Genomic DNA, 23,248 nt, shown 5'->3' with positions numbered 1-23,248 from the left:
AACTCCTCTTTGGTAATGCTGGGGATGGAACCTGGGGCCTCACATGCTAGGCAAGCGCGTTGCCTCCCTCAGCCTGAGTCACTGGCCATATCGCTTCTTGCCAACAACCATTAGTGTTATACTATCGCTTATGCCCCAAACACTCTGGATGGCATTGGCAAGACAAAGTTGATATACTTCTTTCAGAATATGAAAAAAAGATCATTTTACTTTGTTCTCTGACTTATAAATATGGTAATGATTATCAGTTCACCTCTATCACCAATGAAAAGTTGCTACTTTTCTGTTTTTTTTTTTTGTTTGTTTTGAACAGTGTCTTGCCGTGTAGTAGTACAGGCTGGCCTCAAACTCATGATCCTCCTGACTTAGCCTTCCAAGTGCTGAGATTATGGGCATGTGCCACCACACCTGCTGAAAGTGCTACTTCTGCACCTCTTCTCTGTATCCTTTGCAGGCAGGAAGGCAGCAAGCTGAGAAAGCCGTGCAATGGCCACAGTAACATACAGTGATTGGTTCCTGTGCCCTGTGCCCTCCTGGGGCTCTTGTCACTGGTTCTGCAGCTGATGTGTTTAATTTCTCCTTCCACTCATTGCTCCCCGGGGAAACAAGCAGCACTGTACTCTTTGGCCATGCCCTTTTCCTTATCTCTTTCTGGTATAATGGAGCTCACCCTCTTAATGAGACCATCCACCCCCAGAAGGCAGGCAATGTTCCTTCTACTTTACTAGTTAGAGTGAAGGCTCTGGACTTGGCTTGTTGTGTACTGAAATCCTGGCTCTGGGCTGTGTGCCTAAAGCTACTACACAACCTCCTTGTGCACAGGTCAAAGAGGAGTATAAAACCTAGTGTGGTTGCAGGACTCAGTAATAGATCTCTAACAGCTAAACCATGCATTTTACTGATTTTTACCTCCCCTTTGCTCCCTTATCTGTGACTCTCCTACTGTTCTAAATCTGTGACTGCAGCCAGACACCCCAAATGCATACTTCAAAGCAGTCTTTCTCCAGTGACACAGTGTGTGATCACCACAGTCACTGTGAATGCAGATTCTCAAGCACCAACCTCCAGTCAAGATCTCAGCACAGTAGGTATGGTGTGGGGTCCAGGGAACTGCATGTTGACCAAGAGGCTGGAGCTTTGAAGTAGAAAGCTGGCCTACAGACCTCATCTAAACTACTGCTTTGTGCAACAGTTTTGGAGGTTCCCATCTGTGACCAGGCTGACCCACTGCTTTTAAAACTTTGGAGACAAGAAATACATGAGATAAACCAGCTGTGAGCCTAGGGAGAGACCTGAGGCAAGGCTAGTGCAGGACCACTAGTGGCTTCAGGAGTCTGCAAAACCCAGGGACATTCCAGGAAGAAATGTGGTGAGTTCTGGGAACACACAAGAGGGGCATAAATGAGTGTTTGCTCTGCCAAAAGCTGTAGCCACAGATTCGCTTTCTGCACAAGAATGGCTCAGTTTAAGTAGGTATGCAGTACAGATTTGCTGGCTTTGCCATATGCGTCTTGTTCCCTTAAGAACAATATTTTTGCTTCATTTACCTCATGGGAAATACTTCTAATTTTTAGAAAGTCAACATAGTTTAAAATTGCTTTTCTTAGAAAAGCGTAGATCATTATGAGTATAAGGTAGTTTGTGGTTTATTAATTTTCAAACATTGAAAGGCACTTCTAAGAGTAGAATGGACAAGGTCTGGAGTCCATGTGCCGCTTCCACATCAGTATGACTGGTGATTGTGTGAATATTCATGGATTCACAGACAACTATTTGATTTGGCTTTTTTTTTTTTTAATAAACAGAGATATACCTGGGTAGTTCCTGGGTTGGGGAGAGGTTAAGGGAGATGCAGGCCTGGACCACATCTCACTGTGAGCAGCTGAGAGGCGGGTTGTTTAGTCTGGATGGCCGATTTCCATTTCTGTACCTACTCCTGACCCTGAGCCCACCACCAGGTTGCAGTACCCTCCATGTCCTGAGCAGCCACTGCTGTGTTGATGCTTTGTGAGCCCACCTGCCCCACATCTCATCCTTTGGGACTGGACTTACTTTGGAATTATGGGAATCAACATGGAAATTCACATTAACAGTCCTAACAAGCAACCCCAGCTATTGTCTGGTTGTAGGCAGTAAGATGCTGCTTTGGACTTCAGGGGACCGCAGAGATTCACGTGTTCAAGGCTTGGTCCCCAGACTGTCGCTACTGGAAGGTAGGTGGTGGTCCCTTTAAAAGGTGGGACCTAGTGGGAGGAAGTTTGGTCTTTGGGGGTGTGCTTTCCCAGGGAACAGTGGGACCTCAGGTTCCTCCTCACAAGCTAGCTCTTTCTGGCTTCCTGGGCAGCAAGCAGCTCTGCACCCTTCCTGGTTGTTGTCAGGGTCAATGCCCAAGGAAGGAGTTTGAAGTATACACAAGAACTTGAGTGGGCTGAGGTCTCACTAACTCCAAGTATAGACATAGCCCCGGTCACAGGCTGATTCAGGGCATAAAGGAATAATCATTTTCCTATAAAACACCTCACTCCCCTGGTTCAGTGGTCTACAGAATGATAGGAATGGCTAACACTCCATAGACAGTGCTTCCTACGCTTTAATTAAAGTAATCCATTTACCTCTCACCTAGGAGGAAGATACTAATGCTACCCCTTAAGAAACTGGAACAGACCACAGCAGAGAGGTTAGTCACCCCAAGGTCACACAGCTAATATGTAGCAGAGACAGCTTTGAATGCAGCAGTTTGGGTCTCAAGCACTTCTCTGTTATGTCATCTGGTGCCAAGATTCCTTCTTCCCTGGACACAGCTGTTCCTCTGGCCTTTGAGGACCCTCCCCACCCCACCCTCCATCACCGCTCACCTTTATATATGGACACTGAGTTAGAGCTCCTGGAGCAGCAGCCCAGCCAGCCTGCCACTCAGTGATCTTCACATTCGTAGCTCCGGGCTGGCCCCGGGCGTCTGTGTAGATGGGTGCCTGGTCAGGACCCAGAAAAGGGAGATTTCCCTGTTGCAGCTCAAAACCCCACTGAACACTGATGCTCTGACTTGCCATTGTCAAGTGTACTGTGTGCAGCTGGCCTGGGACTCCTGGCATCCCTCAAGATCCACACCCACGTCTCAAGATACCCTTCCACGTGGCCCTTTAGGCCATCACTGTCACCAGCATGGACCTGGGAAGGGGAGGTCAGGGCTGGAGGGTTGGGTCCCAGCAGCTGCCTATAGCTGCTCTGACTCCAGGGAGAATCTCCAGGTATCTCCCCAGAAAGCTGACCAAGGTCGTGCTTCCCAAAGCTTTGGCACGAGGTGTCTTCTCAGACCAGTTGGGAAGACTGGCTTAAGGTTTAAGTTTGTCCTAAGGACCTGTCTGAGTTGTTTGGTGTTACATGGGATGTCTGGGGTGAAGAGGTTTCCAGATTCTCTTCATATTGGGAGAGAAATGAAAAATTCGAGAGCAAAGCAGCAGGCCTGGGGCTGCCTTCCCTGGGTTTCGGTCAGCACACCCAGGCCGTAGCTTTTGCTTCCTGATTCTCCTCCTGCTCTCAGCCAAGGAGGAGATAAAGGGCTTCATCCCATAGGCCACCCCCAGTCAGCAGTGCCCACAGAAAGGGCCCAGGAGACTGGCTCTGACAGATCAGCAGTGACTGCTACGGGTGCGGGTGAAGGGTGCAGTGTGGTGATCTTGATCACTTGGCAATTAAAAACTTGTGGGGAAGTAAGTGGGAAGGAAGAGCTGGCCAATCTCAGAAACGTGGCTCACCCAGGCAGAGCAGCTGCCGGGCAGATGTAGGGCTCTCCACGGCCATGAGGTTTTATGAGCCAGTAGTAATCACTACCCGTGATGCCTCTCTGATTAGACTGGGGCTGCAGTTCAGCCTATTCTCCAGTCCATTCCAGATACCTACAGCCAGCTCTTTTATGAGCCGCTTGCTTAGTTTCCACTGACATTGTGGAGACCCACTTGATAGCTTCCCCAGACCGGGTGCTGGAGGCAGGGCCATGTTCCAAACCACCTGGCGTGTCCTTGCTCTGCCCCAGCCCTCTGTGGCCCAGGCTCAGCCTGCCTGAGCTATGCAGGGCCAGTGAGCTTCCTTTGCTTCCTTACGTGTAAGACAACTCTTACCACATGGGTGGTTGAGTCCACAGATGCTGTGGTATTTAAATTGTGCTTTATGCTTTTCAAAAAGTATAATTTAATTTTTAAAAGCCTTTCTTCATTCTATCTAGGAGGGCTTCCCCTACAATCCCTTTAAGTGACAGCGTAGAAGTGTGCTTGTCACGCTCCTCACGTTGAAGGACCAAGGTGGGTCTGGTTTGCCACACACTGAAGAATGATCTGTGGTTTCACTGTGTATGATGATATGCAGTTTGTGCCTTTGGAGAGCCCGCATGAGTTTGACTATGGCTGGAGTCTGTTCAATGACAGGAGTCCTCGTCTCCCATGCACTGGGCACACTGCTACAAACTTTCCCCAATGTCCATCTGCACTGTCTGTACTTTCCTCCTCCAGCACCAGTCGGAAGGACTTTGGGGAACAGTTCCAGTCTCCCCACCATACTCAGAGTCTCTCCCTGGAGGGTGACGCTGGACCTATACACCTTCCATGTACCCTGTTGCTATGCATGGACCTTGAGTGCCCCCAAGAGGCCCCTCCATTAAAGGTTTGCTCCCACAATGGTACTCTTGGGAGGTGGTGGGACTTTTAAGAGTAGGGCCAGGGGGGTGGTCTTCTGATGTCTGAAGATGTGCCCTTAACAGGGAGTGTGGGACCCTGGCCTCTTCCCTCTTTTCCTCTTTGCTTCCGGCCGAGGTGAGTGGTTTTGTTCTGCCCAGCCCCCGTTGTGATGTGCTGCCCTACCACAGGCTCCAAAGTAACAGGGTCAACAAGTCATGAACGAGGGCCTGCAGCACTATGAACTAAATAAACCTTTGAATTTTCTAAGTTGATTTTCTCAAGTATTTTGTTACACTGATGGAAAACTGAGGAACAGGCCTGCGCTGTGCTAGGTGCTGGGATGCCACGATGTGCCACGGGGTCTGCCCTCATGCCTTTACATCACTCCAGTGTGCAGAAGAGGTGGTAACTAAGCACGAAGATGCATAAGATAATTACTGCTTGCAATAAAAGCTTCCAAAGAAATGGAAAAAATCTGGGCATGATAGTACGTACATGTAGTCCTAGCACCGAGGGAGCCAGAGCCAGGAGGATTGCAAGTTCAAATCCTGGCTGGGCCACTTAGTGAGACTCTGTATCAAAGTTAAAAATAAAAAGGCTAGAGAATGTAGCTTAGTGGTAGAGTATTCCTGGGTTCAATCCCCATAACTGCCCCCAAAAAGAAAGAAATGGAAAGAGAGGTGATGTGGTGGTGAGGACGTGTAGTGTCTATTCTAAATCGGATCATCAGGGAAGGCCAGCTCGACACCTGCCTGTCATAGGACCTAGCCACCAAGAGCAGAGAAAGAATAGTGCAAAAAGAGGGAGTGGCAAGGGCAGAGCCCCTGTGGGGGATAAAAGTGTGGCACACGCCAGGATGGAGGGAGGAAGTCAGGGTGTCATGCGGTATTGAATAACAGGGGAGTCACAGGAGCCATGGAAGGAGCCGGCAGGGAAAGGATCGTGTAGGACTCCACAGGTCCTCTTCTCTTCCAGGAGAGACTTCATGAAATTCTAGGCTTCCATCTCTAACACTGTGGAACTGTTTTTGTTTTCAAATCTCTTTACTCTGTAGAAATTACCCAGCTCCTTGCTATTCCAAATGTGGTCTGGAGTCAGCCACACCAGAGTCACTTGGCAGGCTGTCAGGCACACAGAGTCCCAGGATGGCCCTAACCCTACTGGATGCACTTGAGTGAGCTCCCCGGATGACCTTTACACACAGTGAGGTCTGAGGAGCCACGGGCTGGTGCCTTAGCTCATAAAGGTGACTGCAGACAGAGTCACCTGGGGAGTTATTTAAAATGCTCCCATTGGGCGCTCTGTATTCTGCAATGCAGAGCTTCCAGACTCAATGAGAAAAATAAGCTTGGTTCTCCCTTCTGGGACCCAGAAGTTTCCACTTCTAGGAAGGAGGGAGGACTGTTTCTCTGTGCTCCTAAAAGATGGCGGAGCACATATCTTAAGCCACTTTGTGGGGAAACAAACATCTCACAGATGGAGATAAGCACTCTGAATTCTGAGTGATTAAAGATCCCTTGGCCAGCAGTGAAGGGTCCAGAGGACTAGTGAACACCCCTGTCCCAGACTGGATGACTGAGGCCTGGACAGTCTTTGCTTCAGTGTTATATGATACAGGAGCAGAGCTGAAACCAAGGCCACAGTAAACCATTTTTGTAACTCTCCCGTCTTGCCACTTCATCTTTGAAATTCAGGAACCCTTAACACAGTTAACATTTACAAAGGTAGGAAAACAATCACTGGACTGGGAGAAGCTCTTACCAGTTTCTGGGTGACTCCAGGGGGAGCCCATTCATAGGTGATGGTGTCAAAGGTGGGGTCTTTCCCAGTGGCAATGGGGTTGGTCATGATCATTCGGTTTCTCTTGTAGATGCGGATGCCATCTCCACCTTTTACCCGGGCAGTGAGGGTAGAGTACTTGGAATCCATCAGTAGACGGCCAATTTTCCGATCGTCCTCGAGATCAGAGGTCAGGCAGTGGTCTTCCTGGCTGCACTTGCATGACTTGCATATTTTCCTGGAGGGTAGGAAGGGATAGGAACAAGTGAGATTGATCTCCAGAAGCAAGACACTGCCAGGGAAGCCTGTGCCCCTACAAAGCAAGCTCACAGATTACCTTTGCTAACTCAGAAAGGAAAGCAGCAGACAGATGATAACCTGAGACAAACAGGTCTTTGCAATCAGGAATCCTGTCTATCAGTCTATCTGTGGGGAATGCAGCACATAAACATATTTGAGAAGCTTGTTTTGCCATGACAAAGGCTAATTCTTTCCCTACTGAAAATCTACAGCTGGAGCCTCTGCAGCCTGGAGCTTGAATCTGGCCCACAGCCTGCATTTTGTAAATAAAATTTTATTGGAATCCAGTCATGCTCATTCATTTACACACTGCATATAGTTGCTTTGGAGCTAGAATGACAGAACTGATAGTTAACAATTTGGTCCACAAAGCTTAAAATATCTGGCCCTTAACACAAGAAACATGCTGGTCCCTGCCCCAAATAATTATTAACATTGTCTCCCAAGGTTCATAAACCTCTGAACTCTAGCAACCTTAAAATGCTTTAAAACGCACACAGAAGAGAGAACCCAGTGGGAATTTTCTTCAAGAAACTCGTGGAAAGGGCTTAGAGAGAAGGGAGCAAGTTGATAAAAGCCCTCCAGCTGGAGAGATGGATGTCCGCTAGGAAAGCATCAGGAGGCAGGAAAAAGAAACACATCTTGGCCAAGTTCAAGTTCACTTCAAAGCTGACTCATCTCTCTGACAATTAAAAGCATAAAGTGTTTGGCTGCTTTGTGTCATACTGTTAAGGTTTAGAAACCCAGAGAGTTCCACAGCGTTAGAGGAAAACTGCTGCCCGCCTTCTCTGGCCTGTCACCCTAAGCCTGCTGTGCTACGTCTCAGACCCTCCAGGGCATCTAGGGCGTGCAACTGAAGGGCTTGTTAAGTAAAGTGAGTAGGGTCAAGACCAACCGCAGGCAGAGGAAGGCCAGGCAAGGGGGCCTCTGCAGCTGTACTACTACAGTACGGGAGGCAAGTCCTAAGGAACCAGCCTTTCCTTTCTGTCCCACACTTAGAAATCATCAGTTTGATCACGTATGGCAAGTACTGACTATGGAGCTAGCAGAGGCTGCTTTGATGGTCTGCACCAGTGATTCCTCAACCTAGATCACTTCTATTCCCTAGGACAGAAGTAGCACTATCTGGAGATATTTGTGATCATTCCAGGGAGGACGAAGGGTGCTCCTGGTATCTGGTGGGCAGGAGTCTGGGATACTGCTGAACATCCTGTGCTGCCCAGCACAGCCTCCCACCATGGAGAATTTTCATGCCCCAAATGCCAGTAGTGCCAGGGTTGGGAAGCTCTCACCTACTTGGAAGGGAAGAAACCCACTACAGCCTCCATGCATGTATATTGATGGGACAGAAAAAGAAGAGAAAAGCAGTTGGGAACTGTAGCAGAAAGCAGGCTAGGATTTGACCATGACAGAGGTCCATGTGGTCTGGGGTGGTTCCAGCCCAAGCAGCCTTGCAGGATGTTAGTAGGTGACACACAGACAAGGGCTCAGCACTCAGCAGTCATGAGCTGGAGAGGCAGTGACTAAAGAAAGCTAAACACTTTCCTTTAGCGTGAGGCTGCTCCTTGTCCCTGATACCCTGATGTGCAGTGTGGCATCTCTCATGTATCTTCAGAACTTTGCCATCTAAGTTCACATTCAGTGAGCAGCAATGTGAGAAACATTAAAGCCCACTATCTCAAGGATTTAAACAATGAAAGAGAGATGACCCTAAGGGTGGGCATTGCAGGACAAAAGTGAGAAGTCTTCCTTTCAGCCTGCTAGGAAGGGATTGCCTGTTGGAAAGACTGGGGCTTTTTATTCATGATCTACAGTATCCTCTTGCCTTTCCCTTCTGTGAAGGGGTAAAGATAGTGCTAGAGGGTGCAAAAGCAGCAGCACCAGAGGTGGAAGGAGAAGGAAGAGGGAGGCAGGGAGGAAAGCCTAGAGTAGGAGGACAATGAACATCCCTGACCCAGTCCTCTGTTACGGCCTGCCCTTCTGTCTTCCCTACACCTTCCATATATGGAACTGGACGAAGAAATTGCCCTGTGTTCTTGTGGTTAGTGTGGAATCTCAGGATGCTGTTAGAGACATTGGGAATGCAAAACATTTTGAAATGGAAAATGTGAACAAATATTCTGTTCCTTGAGGTTGTATCCGTATTATTTCTCCTGTTATTTACAGTCTTCATGTTCCGGACACATTGCTAGGACCTTATAAATGAGAAAGACCTCCCTCCCACTCCACCCTATCTTCTTCCAAGGATCTAGATTGCTGGAAACACAGATACATTCTTGAAGAACCTCTATAGTATGAAATGGCCATGGCTGCAGTCTTCATTCACAGCCTGGAACTGGGTTCTGTGCTCTGATGGTTACTGGAGGGACTTTCCTATTAAACTGGGCTGGCTGGTACTACTATAGGCAGCTAAGTTAGACAGAAATTAATATACAATCTGAGAGGAACTGAGCTCTCAAAGAGGCCGTAAAAAATAAAGAGATCAGAATTGTGGCTAGAGGGGCATCTAAAGAAGGTCAGGCCTTGAGATAGAGATGGGAGTGGCCAGACCTACCTGCCTCCTAAGCCATAAACAGTTACTTAGAATTATTCTGTAGTTAGCACCAGCTGATTCAGGAAGTCCAGATAGGCATCAGTCACCCAGGTGGGTGATCAGTGCACTTGGACCCATCCCTTCCCCAAAACGCCTCCATGTACCCTTGCTATGTGACCCATTTCCCTATTGGACCAATATTAGATAAACAGCTATACCTGTAACCCTATAGGTTGGTTATAGTTTGACTTTGCTATATAAATTACTGCTGACAATGGGCGTTGGTGGCAACACACTTGGGACCCCTCCCATCACTCAGAAACTGTCTCTCAGGAGCTATTTCTCAATAAACCTACCCTGCTCTTAACCTCCACTGTTCCTGGAAATTCATTCTTTGATATCAGGGGACATGAACTTGGCACATCTGACATCGAATAGGCTGGGCATTATATTTCTCCTGTACTACTATGTTGGCCTTTTAAATACCTCTCAAACAACTGTGGTATGAAAACTCGACCATGAGATCTCTCACAGCATTTCCCACTAAGGTTCTGTGATGTCTCTGCTTCTATAGGGGTTGAATTTAAGTTCCTGTCATCACTGTTGCAATCAAAGACAACATTTGTTATGTAGGACCCATAACCTACAGTGTGTATTTCTCTCTCTCTCTCTCTTTTTTTCTTGGTCTTTTTGAGACAGGGTCTTGCTATGCAGTTCAGGCTGGCCTTGAGCTCACTTTGTAGCCCAGGCTAGTCTTGAACTCGCAACAATCCTCCTGCCCCAGCCTCTCAAGTGTATTTCTCAGAGAGAAATTCACTTGGTGTTCAAATCATTTGCAGGATGACAGGCGAAGGTAGGGACTAAAATCTTGCTAAGAGACTTCTGCTCCTGGTCATGAAGAATAGGGTCAAGAGTTTTCTCCCTCATAAACAACTAGAAAGCCAGATGAAGTATATTAAATGACCATTTTCAGATGTGGGCAAATGAGCAGCTTGGGACTGTATTCCTTGACAAAAGGGGAAATATTCAGTTATCTTGGTGGGTGCATTTAGGAAACATCCCTTTCCCATGAAATTTACACTGAGGCCTCCTAGCTTCAGAGAGCTCAAGAGCAATCAACAGTGTCTGAAACCCCAGCAAAAAGATTTAGTACTAACAGAGTTTAAATGATAGCTAAGTGGATCTCCTTTAAAGCCAGAAAGAGCTAAAACGGTGAAAATAGAAGTAGAGGGAGTTGTCTCCCTGGGTGTGTTTTAGTTGTAGGAGGAAATTCTGCACTGGATGGGTTAGGTAAGCTTGAAGGTCCCTTCTATCCAGACCATGTGAGCTCCTCTGATACTGAGGACTTTCAAGAAATGGAGACAGAGAATGATCTCCTGCTCTAAAAGCTCACAGTCTACTATATGTCAGAATAGTGAGGAATGGGATTGTGTTTCCTGCAGATGTGAGTTCAAATCCTGCCGTTTAGTAACTGTTTCTCTGTTACTTACTCTCTTATCTTGATCTATAGAACAGATATACTAATGATCATACTGCTTAGGGTTATTTCAATATAAAAGATGTCCCTCAGCTCATGTGACATTTTTGTATTTGCCATTTCACAGTGGAAATCAGCATCTTGGAGAAATAGCTCTGAACTTTGACCTCCCTATCAAGTGCCCAAGGGGCATTATGGCATTGACAAAATAAGGTCTTTGCTTCAATGCTCCACAAAGCTTAGGCTCCCTCTCCCAGGGCAGCAAGGACAGTCACACTCCAGGGGACACTGTACACATAGGTGCTGGTGTGAATAAGGCCAGGGTGTTGCGCAGTGTGGCAGCCTCAGCCTTACAGAGTCCTTGATTAAAAGCGGGAGAGAGGGAGAAAGAGAGAGAGAGAGAGAGAGAACGACCCAGATGGATCCTACGGACTTCCTGTGTGAATATAAATACCATCCTGGACTAAAAGGATTGTGACAAAATGCCTTCCTTCTATCCCAGGACCCACACATAGGGGTGATGGTGCAGTGGGGTGAGATCAAACCCTATCACTAAAACCTAGGGGAGATGGTCCTACCCCAAAGGCAGCCCGGACCATCCACACCTTCCCACAGTATACTTTGCTGGGCTCGGTTGCTGGCCTCCTTGAGGTGGTTTAGGAAGCACTAAGTTCCTTCTCTAGATCTGTGCTTCCCAACAACTTTTCTGAATTGCACCCAGCAGGGCAGCTCTCCTTCCAGGGCTGCCACTTCCAGTAATGCATGCATCCTAAGCAGTCCCAGCACAGGGACATGCAGGGTTCCCAGAAAAGATAGCCAAGAAGTGAAGACAAGCAGAAGAGTACGCCCCCCCACACACCCTAAATCCATTACCTCCATGAATGTGGTTCAAAGCCTGAACATGTCCCCTTGCATCTCAAGCAAGCCACACCTCTTGCTGACTGCTGCTGGCCCAGAGACATCTGGAAAAGAAGACAGAAAAGAGGGTGTTTTCTTTTCAAAGTCTTGGACCAGGGACACTTGACCTCTAAAAAACTTGGCATACCAGCCAAGGGACTGTGTGGGGTTCAAAGGACTGGAGATCAATAAACCATCACTAACTGTTTACCAGGAACAGAGGACTGCCGGAAATGGGGCCAGAGGGGATGCAAGGCTGAAGGGTGGGGTCCTTCCCAATAAAAATGCAACTGGGGCCACTCCCAGCCTCCAGGGCAGTCACAGAACACTGAGGCGGGCTGGAAAGGCTCCACAGCGAGCTTTTCCTTTTCCCACTCGCCCTCTCACTTGTCACAGGAATGGAATCTTCCCTCCTCTTCTTCATTTAGTTCTGATTTATTGATAGCATGTAATTAAACCAAAGTTACAGGCACAAACAAATGCGTATGCTGCCAAATGTTTATGGCTCAAGGCATAACTTAAATATTTGGCCAACACATTCAAAATCTCATGAGCATTCAGCAATCTCCGTTGGAAGGAGAACAATGCACACGACAGGTTTGCTACTCCTTACCACCCAAAGGTAACAAAAGTGCATTTCGTTGCTGCTGCTGTGTTTACACCCAAAAGTCTTGCAAGCAGGGTATTCAAATATGTCTTCCAGGACCCCGCCAAAAATGCAGACCCTCCTGCCCTACCCCAGCCCTCTGAGACAGAACCTGCATGTTAACAAGGTTCCCGGGAGATGCGCATTACAGTGAAACTGGAGACGTGATGGGTCAGTGTGCTCATCTGTGGGCTGAGAAACACCTAACTCCCCACTGTGGGTGGGGTAGACAGCATTTGGTTCTGGGACACACCTCTATCATGCTCTTATCAGAATCAGGACACAGTCAACTAGTCCTGTAAAGGAATAAGCTCTTCATTCAACAAATGCACTGAATCCCTTACTGTTTAGTCAGCATCTACTACATACCAGACACAGGGATATAAGATTGGGTGGACCCTAAAGGAACTCAGTGTAGGTTAGCAGGCAGAGAGTAGGAAACACATACTAATCATGGGATTTGGCACTGAGGGTGAGGGAAGGGAAACTGCTCATTGTGTAAGACCATATTGTGCATGAAAAATAGCCATTACTTTGGTGTAGACTTCAGAAGCACAGAGGAAGGTGTTACCAAAAAAACCCTATGGGAAGTGCAGGGAGACTTTTAGAGGGGGGGACTTGGATTGGGACTGTGCAGATGGATAGGCAGTAGCAGGAAGAGCAGATGCCTAGCAGAAGTAAGACAGTGGGTAAGGACCAAAGGGTAGAAAGACAAGGTGGGTAGGATGCAGTGAACAGAGCATGCTCTTTGGGATGTTATTAGTTTACTCTGTTTGCTAATATGGGGAAAACGTAGGTAGAGAAACTTGTAAAGCCATCTTCATTACCAGTGTTAGAATTGAAAGAGACATAGGGAGAAACCGTTCTTCACAGTAGCTCTCTTTTGCACCCCAGATCTTGACTAATAATGCCCTGCTCTACGTCTCTGCTTATTACCTGCTTTTACATCACATCACATCTCCACACACTATGCTCTTCTGCTTTACACACTCATGGCTCTAGGGAGCAAGGGCTGTGCTGCCTGCATTTGGAGGGAAGCATATTTGTATTTGCGGCTGCTCAGCACTAAACCTGCATTAAACATGAGAACTAAGGCAATTCTCACCACTAACTCATCATCCTGCACTGGGCTATTTTCATTCACAGGTGAAAAAGTTGTCTAAGGCTCTTAGTGTAGAACTCTGTTCATTTTCACACCTCTGTTCATTTTTACACCTTGACGTTTTGAATTCTACTAGTTGGAATACAGTGCTATTTCCACACTTAATATTTGATTGATTCCAAGTTTATTTTGGAAGGTACATAATTTATGAACAAGGCCTCATTGTTGGGGTATTTTGGATACACCCAGAGGTCTGGCAACAGAAAGCTGTGTAAAGCATTTCGTAAGTGGTACAGCACCCGGCAAGCCTGAGCGGTATTATTCGTCTAATGAGAGGCTGATTTAGCTGTCATCCTGCAGGGGATTAGTCCTGACACTTGGCCTGGAGAGCCGCACTGTCTTTCATCCGCTGGCTCACTGTCTGGTTTAGACACAGTGATGTAAAGCAGAACAGACTGCAGAGCATCAGCCTGTGGTGGGGCCAACCTCGCGGTGCGGATGCTGGCATTCATGCGCTGTGCAGCTGAAAGCAAGTCCTTTATTCATGCAGCCTAAGTGTCTCCCTTATAAAATGAAAACACTGGCGTGGATCAGGGTTAACCAAGCCATGTTCTGCAGGGCATGTGTTTTTCTGAGATGGTACAAAGTGGTTCATGGTTGTGGGCAGGAAGAAAGATTATGGGATTACACAATCAAATAAAAATGGTGGGCGCTGGATGTGCAAAGCTCCCAAAACTTTACAGTGCTCTCTGTGCTCAGAACAACAGGAAAAGGGGGAGAGCAGGCAGCTGTTTCAAGGGAAGGGATCCCTGGGGTGCATTGTGGCCCCAGTTTTCCCCTTTCTTCTGCTGCACTTGGGCCAGCAACTGGACTTGCTTAGTCTTAGTGTCACCTCCTGTGTCACAGGGATAAAGGGATCCGACCTGCCTCGTGAAATTACCATGAGGATCGAATGAGACGCTACGTGAAACAGACTTAGCACATTTATTATGCAGTTTGTCATACTTGCCATTACATCAGGTGGAAGATGGTTTGAGAGACCTTGAAGTAGAAGTTCTGAAAACATTCTTACTCAGTTTTAGCATTCTAGAGGCTACAGAGTAGCTACTTTCCTAACTGCATACCCCATAGGCTTTTTTACTTTGCTTCTTGGGTGTCAGTACTGCCTCTCTGATTAATTTTTTTTTAAAAGGAAAAAAGCAAAAAAAAAAAAAAACCCTATAAACATTCCATATTTTACAGTTATTAAGGAAGTTAATCCTAACTTTTACCTTTGAGTAATTCATTAGACAAAACTGTTCCCAAGTGGTGTGCTACCCATCACTTGAAGAACCAACATGAAAAATGCCCCCAAACACCACGAAAGCCCTGCAGTCAGGCAAGTGATGATGCAGAGGTGCGACTTCACTGGGCCTGGATGTCAAACAAAACACAGAGGCAGGAAGCAGTGGGCCCCAGCTTCTATCCCGCTAGTGAAATGGTTTTCACAGTGGCAAAAGCCCACAGAGAAAAAGAAACGGCCTTGCAAGGCAGAACTAGATTGGTCTATCCGGTTCCACTGGCAGCTACCATCCTGGCTGTCTGCTTAACACAGCAAAGTCTTTTGTTCACTGTGTGCCTTTTGTCCAGGAGCCACACAGCCCCTCTGCTTTCAACTCGCAGAAAATGATGATCTGTTTATTGAGGAGGGGAAAACTTCAGCTGGAAACAGCTCTAAACAAGACCCTCTGTTTCATAAACAGCAGGTTTCTCTGAGACTCTATTGACAGATGGCACCGCGTCTCCCACTGTCTGCCAGTAGCTGAGGACAGAACCTGTTTAGAGGAACCACCGTTTAGAAAAAGTTTTCTTGGAATGCAGCAGCTAATCTGTCCTTTATCCTGGAGGGAGGAGAAAACATGTTTTGACAATTTTCTTTGGCTCAGGTTGGTAGGATGTGGTTCATCTGATAATGCTGAGGAACTGAACCATGGCGGGGACTTCAAAGGACTCAGATCAGCCTGGGAGGCCATGGGGATGGGAAAAGCAGGGGCAGCTGAGGGACCCTTTCTCCTTTAAGCCTTGCCTTCAGGGAAGTCTAAAAAGGTGGGGTGAGGGTGTCACCAAGAACAACACAGCATGGACAGGAGGAGGAATTTTAAATGCAAAATGCAGTGTGGAGTTCAGGGATGAGTAGGGGATATGGAATTAGAAAACAAGGACTCTCCCAGCTCAGCTTCTTCCTCCTTATGTGACTCAGATTCCTCCTCTAAAAAAAAGATTATTCCTGACATTTTTGGGTCTCAATAAGGCTGCTAAAAGCAAGCATAAAAGTTGTTTGTCAAATGAAGTATTTAACTTTGCGTTAAAAATTATCCAGAACTTGGAAATAATGCAGGAAGGTAGATGGCACATTCTTTCATTGTCTTTGGTGACAATATGACATTGGTTCCCCTCCACACCCAAGGGTTAGTTAGAAAAATTCACTTTGCTTTGCTCTAAGACTTGGAGCTCCCTATTAACTTGTAGTTCTTAGTGCAGTGGAGATACGAAAACTTCTATCCTTTTGAAAAAGATAATCCCTGAGGTTATGGTTTATTACCCTGAAGGACAGTAACTAGTAATATATCAATCTTATCCTAATATTAAATTGCCTATGAAAACATAGCTGTCCAAAGGGTTCTTGAAGTGGCCTAAAAGACTTTTTGAATAGGTTCTCTCATTAAAGAGTGAATAAAATATTTGATAAGTTTTATTCTATCTTTCATAAGTCATGACCTTTTTAAAAGCTGTATCTTAGTACTATCACATGCCCTCATGACTAGCTAGGAGTTTGCTTTGAAAGGTGGTGTCTACCAAATTGACACAAAGTTCTATTCAGTGGGGACTCAACTCTGAAGGGAAGTTCTGTATTCATAGATGCTACTAAAGATTATTGGTCAACATAATTTGCTACTTAAAAATAATCTCTCTCCTAGAGGTTCCAAGAGAGAAAGCAGAGTGAGGGTACAGGTAGCTTGGTGGGGGTACGAAATTATGAGGTCTGGAGCGCTATACATAAAAAATGATCTTGAAGCTGTCCTCCTGCCATAAACAACCCCAATAATGAGTTTTACAGTCTCCAAGGGTGATTTTGCTTCCTTAGTCGTCTCTTATTTAACAATTATGGCCATTCTCTGAGGTATAGTCATTATTGCTAGTCAACAGCTGACAAACAACCTTCAGTCTGAGAGGGGAAGGGAAACTTGCCCATTTAGCATGGTCCAGATTGGAGCCCCTCCAAAGGAAGGAGTCTCCTAAGTCTGCTCTTATCCTGTACTGGTCCTTAATCCAAAATGTTTTCTCCTTCCCAATGATTCTGATAATAGCCAGAAATTATTGAGTACTTCTTTTGCATAAGACACAGGTTACACATTGTCGTGATATTTCATGTAAATGTCTGATGATCTTATGAGAGATGTATCGCTACTAACATGTTCAGATGAGGATACGGAGGCTCAGAGAGTTTAAGCATCTTTTTAAAGATCCAGTAGCTTGTAAGGGGTAAAAGCCAAGATGTGAAATCAGGCAGATCTTACTTCAAAGCTATGTTCTTATCCCATGTGCTCTAGCACTTTCCACCAGGTCCTGCACTTGATAGTTTATAAAACATTCTTTATGTCACTTGGTTTTCACAGTGATCTTGAAAAGTAGGTATACCACATTTTGCTCATGAGAAAAAGTTCCTAAAACTGACATAAATTGCTACTGAGGACATAATTCACACTTATGTTTATGGACTCCAGATCCAATGACTTCCTGCCCTACCGTAAGTCTCCAGACCCCAGGCAGCCTCCAATGAGTCTCTGGGCATCCAGGTCCAAAGAGAAGGGATCTATAGGAGTGAGAGGTCCTGGAAGGCCTGGGGCAGTGGGTAGTAAGACAGGGTCCAGACATATTCCCCTTGGTCCCAGGATTTCTAGGACCCACTCCTATTCTGTCCAATAAACCAAAGTGTAGATATGCCAGGCAACAAATAGACTTCAAGTGAAGATGGAGAAAGATGGACAAGGGAAGCAAGTCAGACCCACAGGAATGTTTGTGGGAGAAAAACATTGCAGCCTTGATTTCAATTCTTTTGCCCCTTCCTGGAAGCCTGAAAACACCATACGTTGCATATGCTTCATACCAAACTGGGGAAGCTGTAGCTTACACTGGGACCCAAGTTGTGAAAGTGGCTGGACAGAGTGGCTAGGGGGCTACATGTTGGGAACTCCTTCCTAGAAACAGTTACTACTTCAAAAAAATTAGAATAAAAACTATGACAGCTAAGGAAAAAGTCATTTCATATTTAAGTTCATAGTAAAATTAGGAGCACCCTCTAATTCTGAAGTTATGCTGGACCACTTTAAAGTAATAAGGGCTGCTAACGGTTAGATGTGATGTCATTGGGTTCCTCTGATGGGATCCACCTCATCTGTCCTAATTTACCTATTTCTATTTCTATATTATCTACTATTTCTCCCAGATTCTCTTTCCAGCTATTAGGGCCTTTTGAGGACCTCAACCCACTCTCAAGACTTATACTCATGCTCATGTAAACCTGAGAGTGCTTCAACCCCACATCCCTTTGGGGACCAGCTTAAGCACCATATTTTGCGTAATAGAAATAGCAGCTATCACAAGTACTGTCACAAGGCTCTCCGTACCCCAAGTTCTACATCCATGGATCCAATCAACCTGGAATCAAAAATCTTAGAAAGAAAGAAAGAAAGAAAGAAAGAAAGAAAGAAAGAAAGAAAGAAAGAAAGAAAAGAAAAAGAAAAGTTGGGTCTGTACTGAATATGTACAGATTTTTTTCTTATCATTATTCCCCGAATAGTACAGTATAGCAACTATATACACAGCACTTACAATATATTAGGTATAAGTAATCTAGAGATGATTTAAAATATACAGGAGGATGTACATTGGTTATATGCAATATAACACGATTTTATATCAGGAATTCAAGCATCTACAGATTTGGGTATGCAAGGTGCTCTTGGAACCAATCCCCTTGGATACCAAATGATAGCTATCCTAGGATTTGTGGTCTTCCTGGCACTATGCTAACCCCGAGTTCATGCAGATGCTTCAATCCTTTGAGGCAGATGGTTCTCAAGGTGTAGCCCCCCAGCAGCAGCACTGTCTACAACAGCAGCACTGAGAATTTGTTAGCACTGCAGATTCCCAAGCCTCACCCCAGACCTATGAAATCGCATACTGCTCCAGAGCCCAACTATTAATGTTCAAATGCTCTAGGTGATTTTGATACAAACTAAAGTGTGAGACCTGCTGCTATATTTTTGGTACACCCAGCTTACATCTGAGTTCATTAAAAGCTAACTGGCTGTCTAGATTTGCCTGTGCCTACCTAATGCTTGGATGTAGGTCTTTTAGTACTAAAACCAGAAGCCAGGGCCAAACCAGTACAGACAGGGTCTCCATAATTCAGTGACCTTCCCAGGGGGTTCAAATTGAAGTGCTGGAGCTTGGTTTGAACAGGGTATTCCTAAACTGAAATCTATGTTTTATCTTTGCCAAGTATGTGAGACTTCTTTGCCAGGAAGCCTTTTCCAGATATTTTGGGGACTTCGTGCTTTTTTCTCAAATAACTCACTTGAATGTAGGATTACAGTGTAGACACTGGTAGGAAGGAGAAACATAGCATGTCTGTGGCTGCACTTTAGTGGGGGTTTAGCCTGGCCTGCGTGTGTACGGAGGGCACTACTTCCCCAGTTAGTCAGACACTCTGTCAGTATAAAAGTCACCTGGGACCTAGTTCAAGTGCATATTCTGTTTCACCAAGTCTGTGGTGAAGCTGATATTTCATTGTTCTATCAATCTCCTTGGGGAAGCCAATGCAGCTGGTCCAGGGTCCATTCCTGGAATAGCATTAATGTTTCCCAAGTTTCTCTCCATATTAGGATCCCCTAGAGATTCCAAAGCCCAAGCTGAAACCCAAGCCAATTTAGTCTCAGTTTCTGGGGGACAGGTTACAAGCATCAGGATTTTGGAAACTTCTCATACAAAGGATTCCAACATGTAAACAAGTTTCAGATCCACTTGGGCTCAGTGGTGTAGACTCACCTGCTTCAGCTTAGACTTCAGGGCTCCCAGCTCACTGGCTTCATGACTCTCTGATCTGAACCTTGGCACACTATTGGTGGGAATGTAGACTGGTACAGTCATTATGGAAAACAGTCGATGTCCTCCCCAGATTAGGGCAAACATACAACTCAACAATCCCACATCTGGGTGGATATATATATATATATATGTACACATCAATGTTTTAAAGAGATACTTGTGTTCCATGACTATTACAGCACAGTTCTCAATAGCCAAGATATGGAAACAACCTAAATGTCTGTCAAGTGGTAGTATATGCTACTGTGGCTGGTATGATATCCTGAACTGATTCAAAATGCTTACCTTGCATGGTCTTTTTGACTTGGGGAAGAGCTAAGAGTTGAACAAGGCCAGAAAAATGGATGAGAATGCACCTTAATATTTTTATGGGCTGGCCTTTCCTTTGGATTGCACTTGGCAGATGCATTCATCGTAATTTTGATAGGATCTCTTTGAATGACACTCACAAGAAAGGATTTCCAGAACTGGTTCAGAAAGAAGTAGGAATGATGGGGTAAGTGTATGTGAGGCAAGGAGGAGTATTTTGATGGGGTTTAAGGGCAGTGTGTCCTTTATTGTAAATAATATTTTCAATTTAAATATTCACTGTATATTTTGATCATCCCTTGTGTATATACAATGGAATATAATTCAGCCTTAAAAATAAGTAAATCCTGCTACAAATGCCCACCTGGATAAACCTAGAGGATATTAGATTAAGTGAAGTAAGGCAAGTACAGTGAAACAAATATTGCAAGGTCTCATTTATATGCAGAACCTACAGTAGCCAAACTTACAGAAACACACAGTAGAACGTGCGTAGCCAAGGGCTAGGGGTTTGGGGAAAATCAAGAGCTGTTGGTCAAACTCTACAAAGTTTCAGTTATGCAAGATCAGCAATTCCTGGAGAGCTAATGTGCAGCATTAAAATTCCAGTTAACAGTACTGGATTGTATTCTTGAATTTGCTAAAAGGGTAGATCTTAAGAGTTCTCACTAGGAGAACAAGGTAAGGATGGGGAAGTGATGGATGTGTGACTTAGTCTCAACATTTCACAGTGGATACTGGTATCAAAACATCCATTTGTATACCTTCATATATCCAACTGTAGATGAACAAGGCTGAAAAATCAATCCCCCTCCTCATACTCAGCACAGGACCATTGGTCCCTACAAAGAGAGTGTTTCATGCAAATCTGAGTTTCTCTTTTCGCTCTGGTCACATCTGCCCTGACACAAGCCCTCACCTCTGAGTGGCAAGCGCAGAGGGAAGCCACAGCCCTTCCTCTTCCTAGGAATGTACTGCCTGGCTGGCTGCGGTCTCATGACACTGAGACTCTCTGCCCCTCTGAGGCCAGGAGTGGTCCCCACACCATCCCAACTCCAGGCCAAAGAAGGCAGTGGGAGATCCCCCCAGGGGGACCCCAGCTTGGGAACACAGAAAGCCCAGAAGGTTACAACCTGCAGGGGAAGTCACTGTATTTCACTTCTATTTTTCATTAAGAAGCTTGACTTAGGGGACAGTGATCAGATTGGGAAGACTCTTCTCACTTTTTCACTTAAAAACCCAAATTTGTGGGTCATGGTAATGCACACCTATAGTCCCAGCACTCTGGGAGCCTGAGGCAGAAGGATCCCAAGTGAAAGTTGGGCCTGCACAACTTGGCAACTTAATCAGATTCTGTCTCAAAAATAACAAATAAAAAAACAGCGCTGGGGATGTAGCTCAGGGAGAAGGCCCTGGATTCAATCCCCAATATGAAAGGAAAAACAACCAAGGGTCTTACCAGGGATCTGGACTTCTTCCACTTTTTGAAGCTCTTCAACAGTGGAAAAACATGTTGCTAGGACTTTCAGCTGTGGCCAAGAGAATTCTGTTTTCTCAAATATGAGACAAAGGATTGAGACATGTAGCCCAGATCCTAGAGGGTCCTATATTCTCCCCCATGAGGCCCGCAGATGACTGACTCAGACCATGGAGACAGCAGGTAAAGGGTGTAGAAATGGCTGCTGCCTTTCTTTCTTGAACCACTTTCCTCCACCATCTGATCTGAGCTTTCCACAACCTTGTGGGAATCAAACATGGAAATGCCTTTGGACAAAGCACTGCCTAGAACCACACTGAGTCTCACACAGCCAGCAGCAGAGACAGTCTACACTGGGAGACAAATGACAAACCCCCTATGAGGAGCTGTATTTCCAAACCTATGGTGTCCAACTCAAGGTCACTCCTTGGGCATTTCAATTCCTCCATCTGGACAAGCATGGGTGTGAAGAAATCACTTCAGTTTAGTTACCCTTCTCCTGAATTGTGTAATGAGGACAAAATGCATAGACTAAACAAATTAAAATTAGCCCTAGTGCTCTAGTACTTAGGAGTCCATGGAGGAAAAAATGTTTTTAAATCAATCCTATTTAAAGTAACAGACCAGAATCACAGTTGATGGTGCTCAGCTGATGGCAGTCCTCTCTGATTTAGCAGGGTAACGGGGCAGTAAGTTATTTTTCCTAGGTCTTTTGTGTGGGTCAGATTTATATCATGGACTGGCTCTGTTAAGTCAGGTGAATGTAGTTCATACTGCGGGGAGCTTCTGATGTCCCAAATATATATATTTTAAACAAAAGAATACTTTCTACTCTGTGTAACAAATGATATTTTCTTTTAAATTATTTACTTTAGGGGAAATCAGTCTAGGGATTCCTCAGAAAATTAGGATGAGACGTCCCTCTTAACCCAGCTATTCCCCTTCTGGGTATTTTTCTAGAACTGAAAACATCATACCATAGCAATACATGGGCACCCATGTTTACGGCAGCACAATTTGTCATAGCTAAATCTTGGAAACAACCCAAATGCCCATCAACTGAGGAATGGATAAAAAAGATGTGTTTTTTTTTTATATAATGGAGTACTACTCAGCTATAAAAAAGATAAACTCAGGCTTTTATAGGTAAATGGATACAACTAGAGATCACTTTTTTTTTTTTTTGAGGTACTGGGGATCAAACTCAGGACCTTGTGCTTGCCAGGCAGGTGCTTATGCCACTGAGCTATACCCCAGCCCAGAGATCATATTTATAAGTGAAATAAATCAGACCCGCATGTGTAAACATTGTGTTGTCTCCCTAATGTAAGAAACTGAAGGGGTAAATAAAATCTGAAAGCTACAATAGATACTGTGAAAGGAAAAGAAACTACTCAAAAGGAAAGAACAACTGGGATGAGGGAAAGGAGAAAAGAAAAAAAGAAGGAAGGGAAAAATATATATGTACACGAGATAGCTAAGATAATTGTATTACTAATTTCTATTTGTTTATTGAAAGGAACAGTTAACATTTAATTGTTTAATCTTCATACCTATATCTGGTAATATGAGCAACTACTTTGAAGATAACAATATGTAATACAACAACCATTGTTAATTTCTTATCATCTTGTTTTCAAATTGTGTATTATTTTTGTGTTGCTTTGTTTTTGTTATTTTTGTTCTTTTCTCTTTAAAATAATAAATAAATAAACAGTTTACCTTTTTATTCATTCACTAATTTTTGTCTCTTAAGATGGTATATCCACATTCAGCTTTAGTGCAATTTGGGTTTGGGGCAAAATACATCATGTTCCGCTTACTGTCCTGTCCCCCTCTTTCAACACGCCATGTTTGATGGGTAAGATTAAACTAAAGTCAGGGAGACCAGGAAGAAGAAATCAATTC

General features: G+C 45.0%; 1 protein-coding gene across 2 annotated transcripts in view; it reads right to left on the bottom strand.

Annotated features, from left to right (window-relative positions):
* Lmcd1 (LIM and cysteine-rich domains 1) overlaps positions 1–23,248 on the bottom strand; it is a 62,590-nt gene that overhangs the window by 19,366 nt on the left and 19,976 nt on the right. Inside the window, exons 2-3 of one of the 2 annotated variants that reach the window (XM_005412996.2) lie at positions 11,633–11,721; positions 6,432–6,687 (exon numbers count right to left, since the gene is read on the bottom strand). In XM_005412996.2, coding sequence (XP_005413053.1) covers positions 6,432–6,687; positions 11,633–11,721 — 345 coding nt within the window. The remainder of the gene's footprint in view (positions 1–6,431; positions 6,688–11,632; positions 11,722–23,248) is intronic. The other variant, XM_013509111.1, reaches the window with a different exon arrangement.

This window comes from Chinchilla lanigera, unplaced genomic scaffold (genome assembly GCF_000276665.1).
Source record: "Chinchilla lanigera isolate Chin_1 unplaced genomic scaffold, ChiLan1.0 scaffold00160, whole genome shotgun sequence".
Classification (NCBI taxonomy): Eukaryota; Metazoa; Chordata; class Mammalia; order Rodentia; family Chinchillidae; genus Chinchilla; species Chinchilla lanigera.
This window is presented reverse-complemented; position numbering and strand designations above follow the sequence as displayed.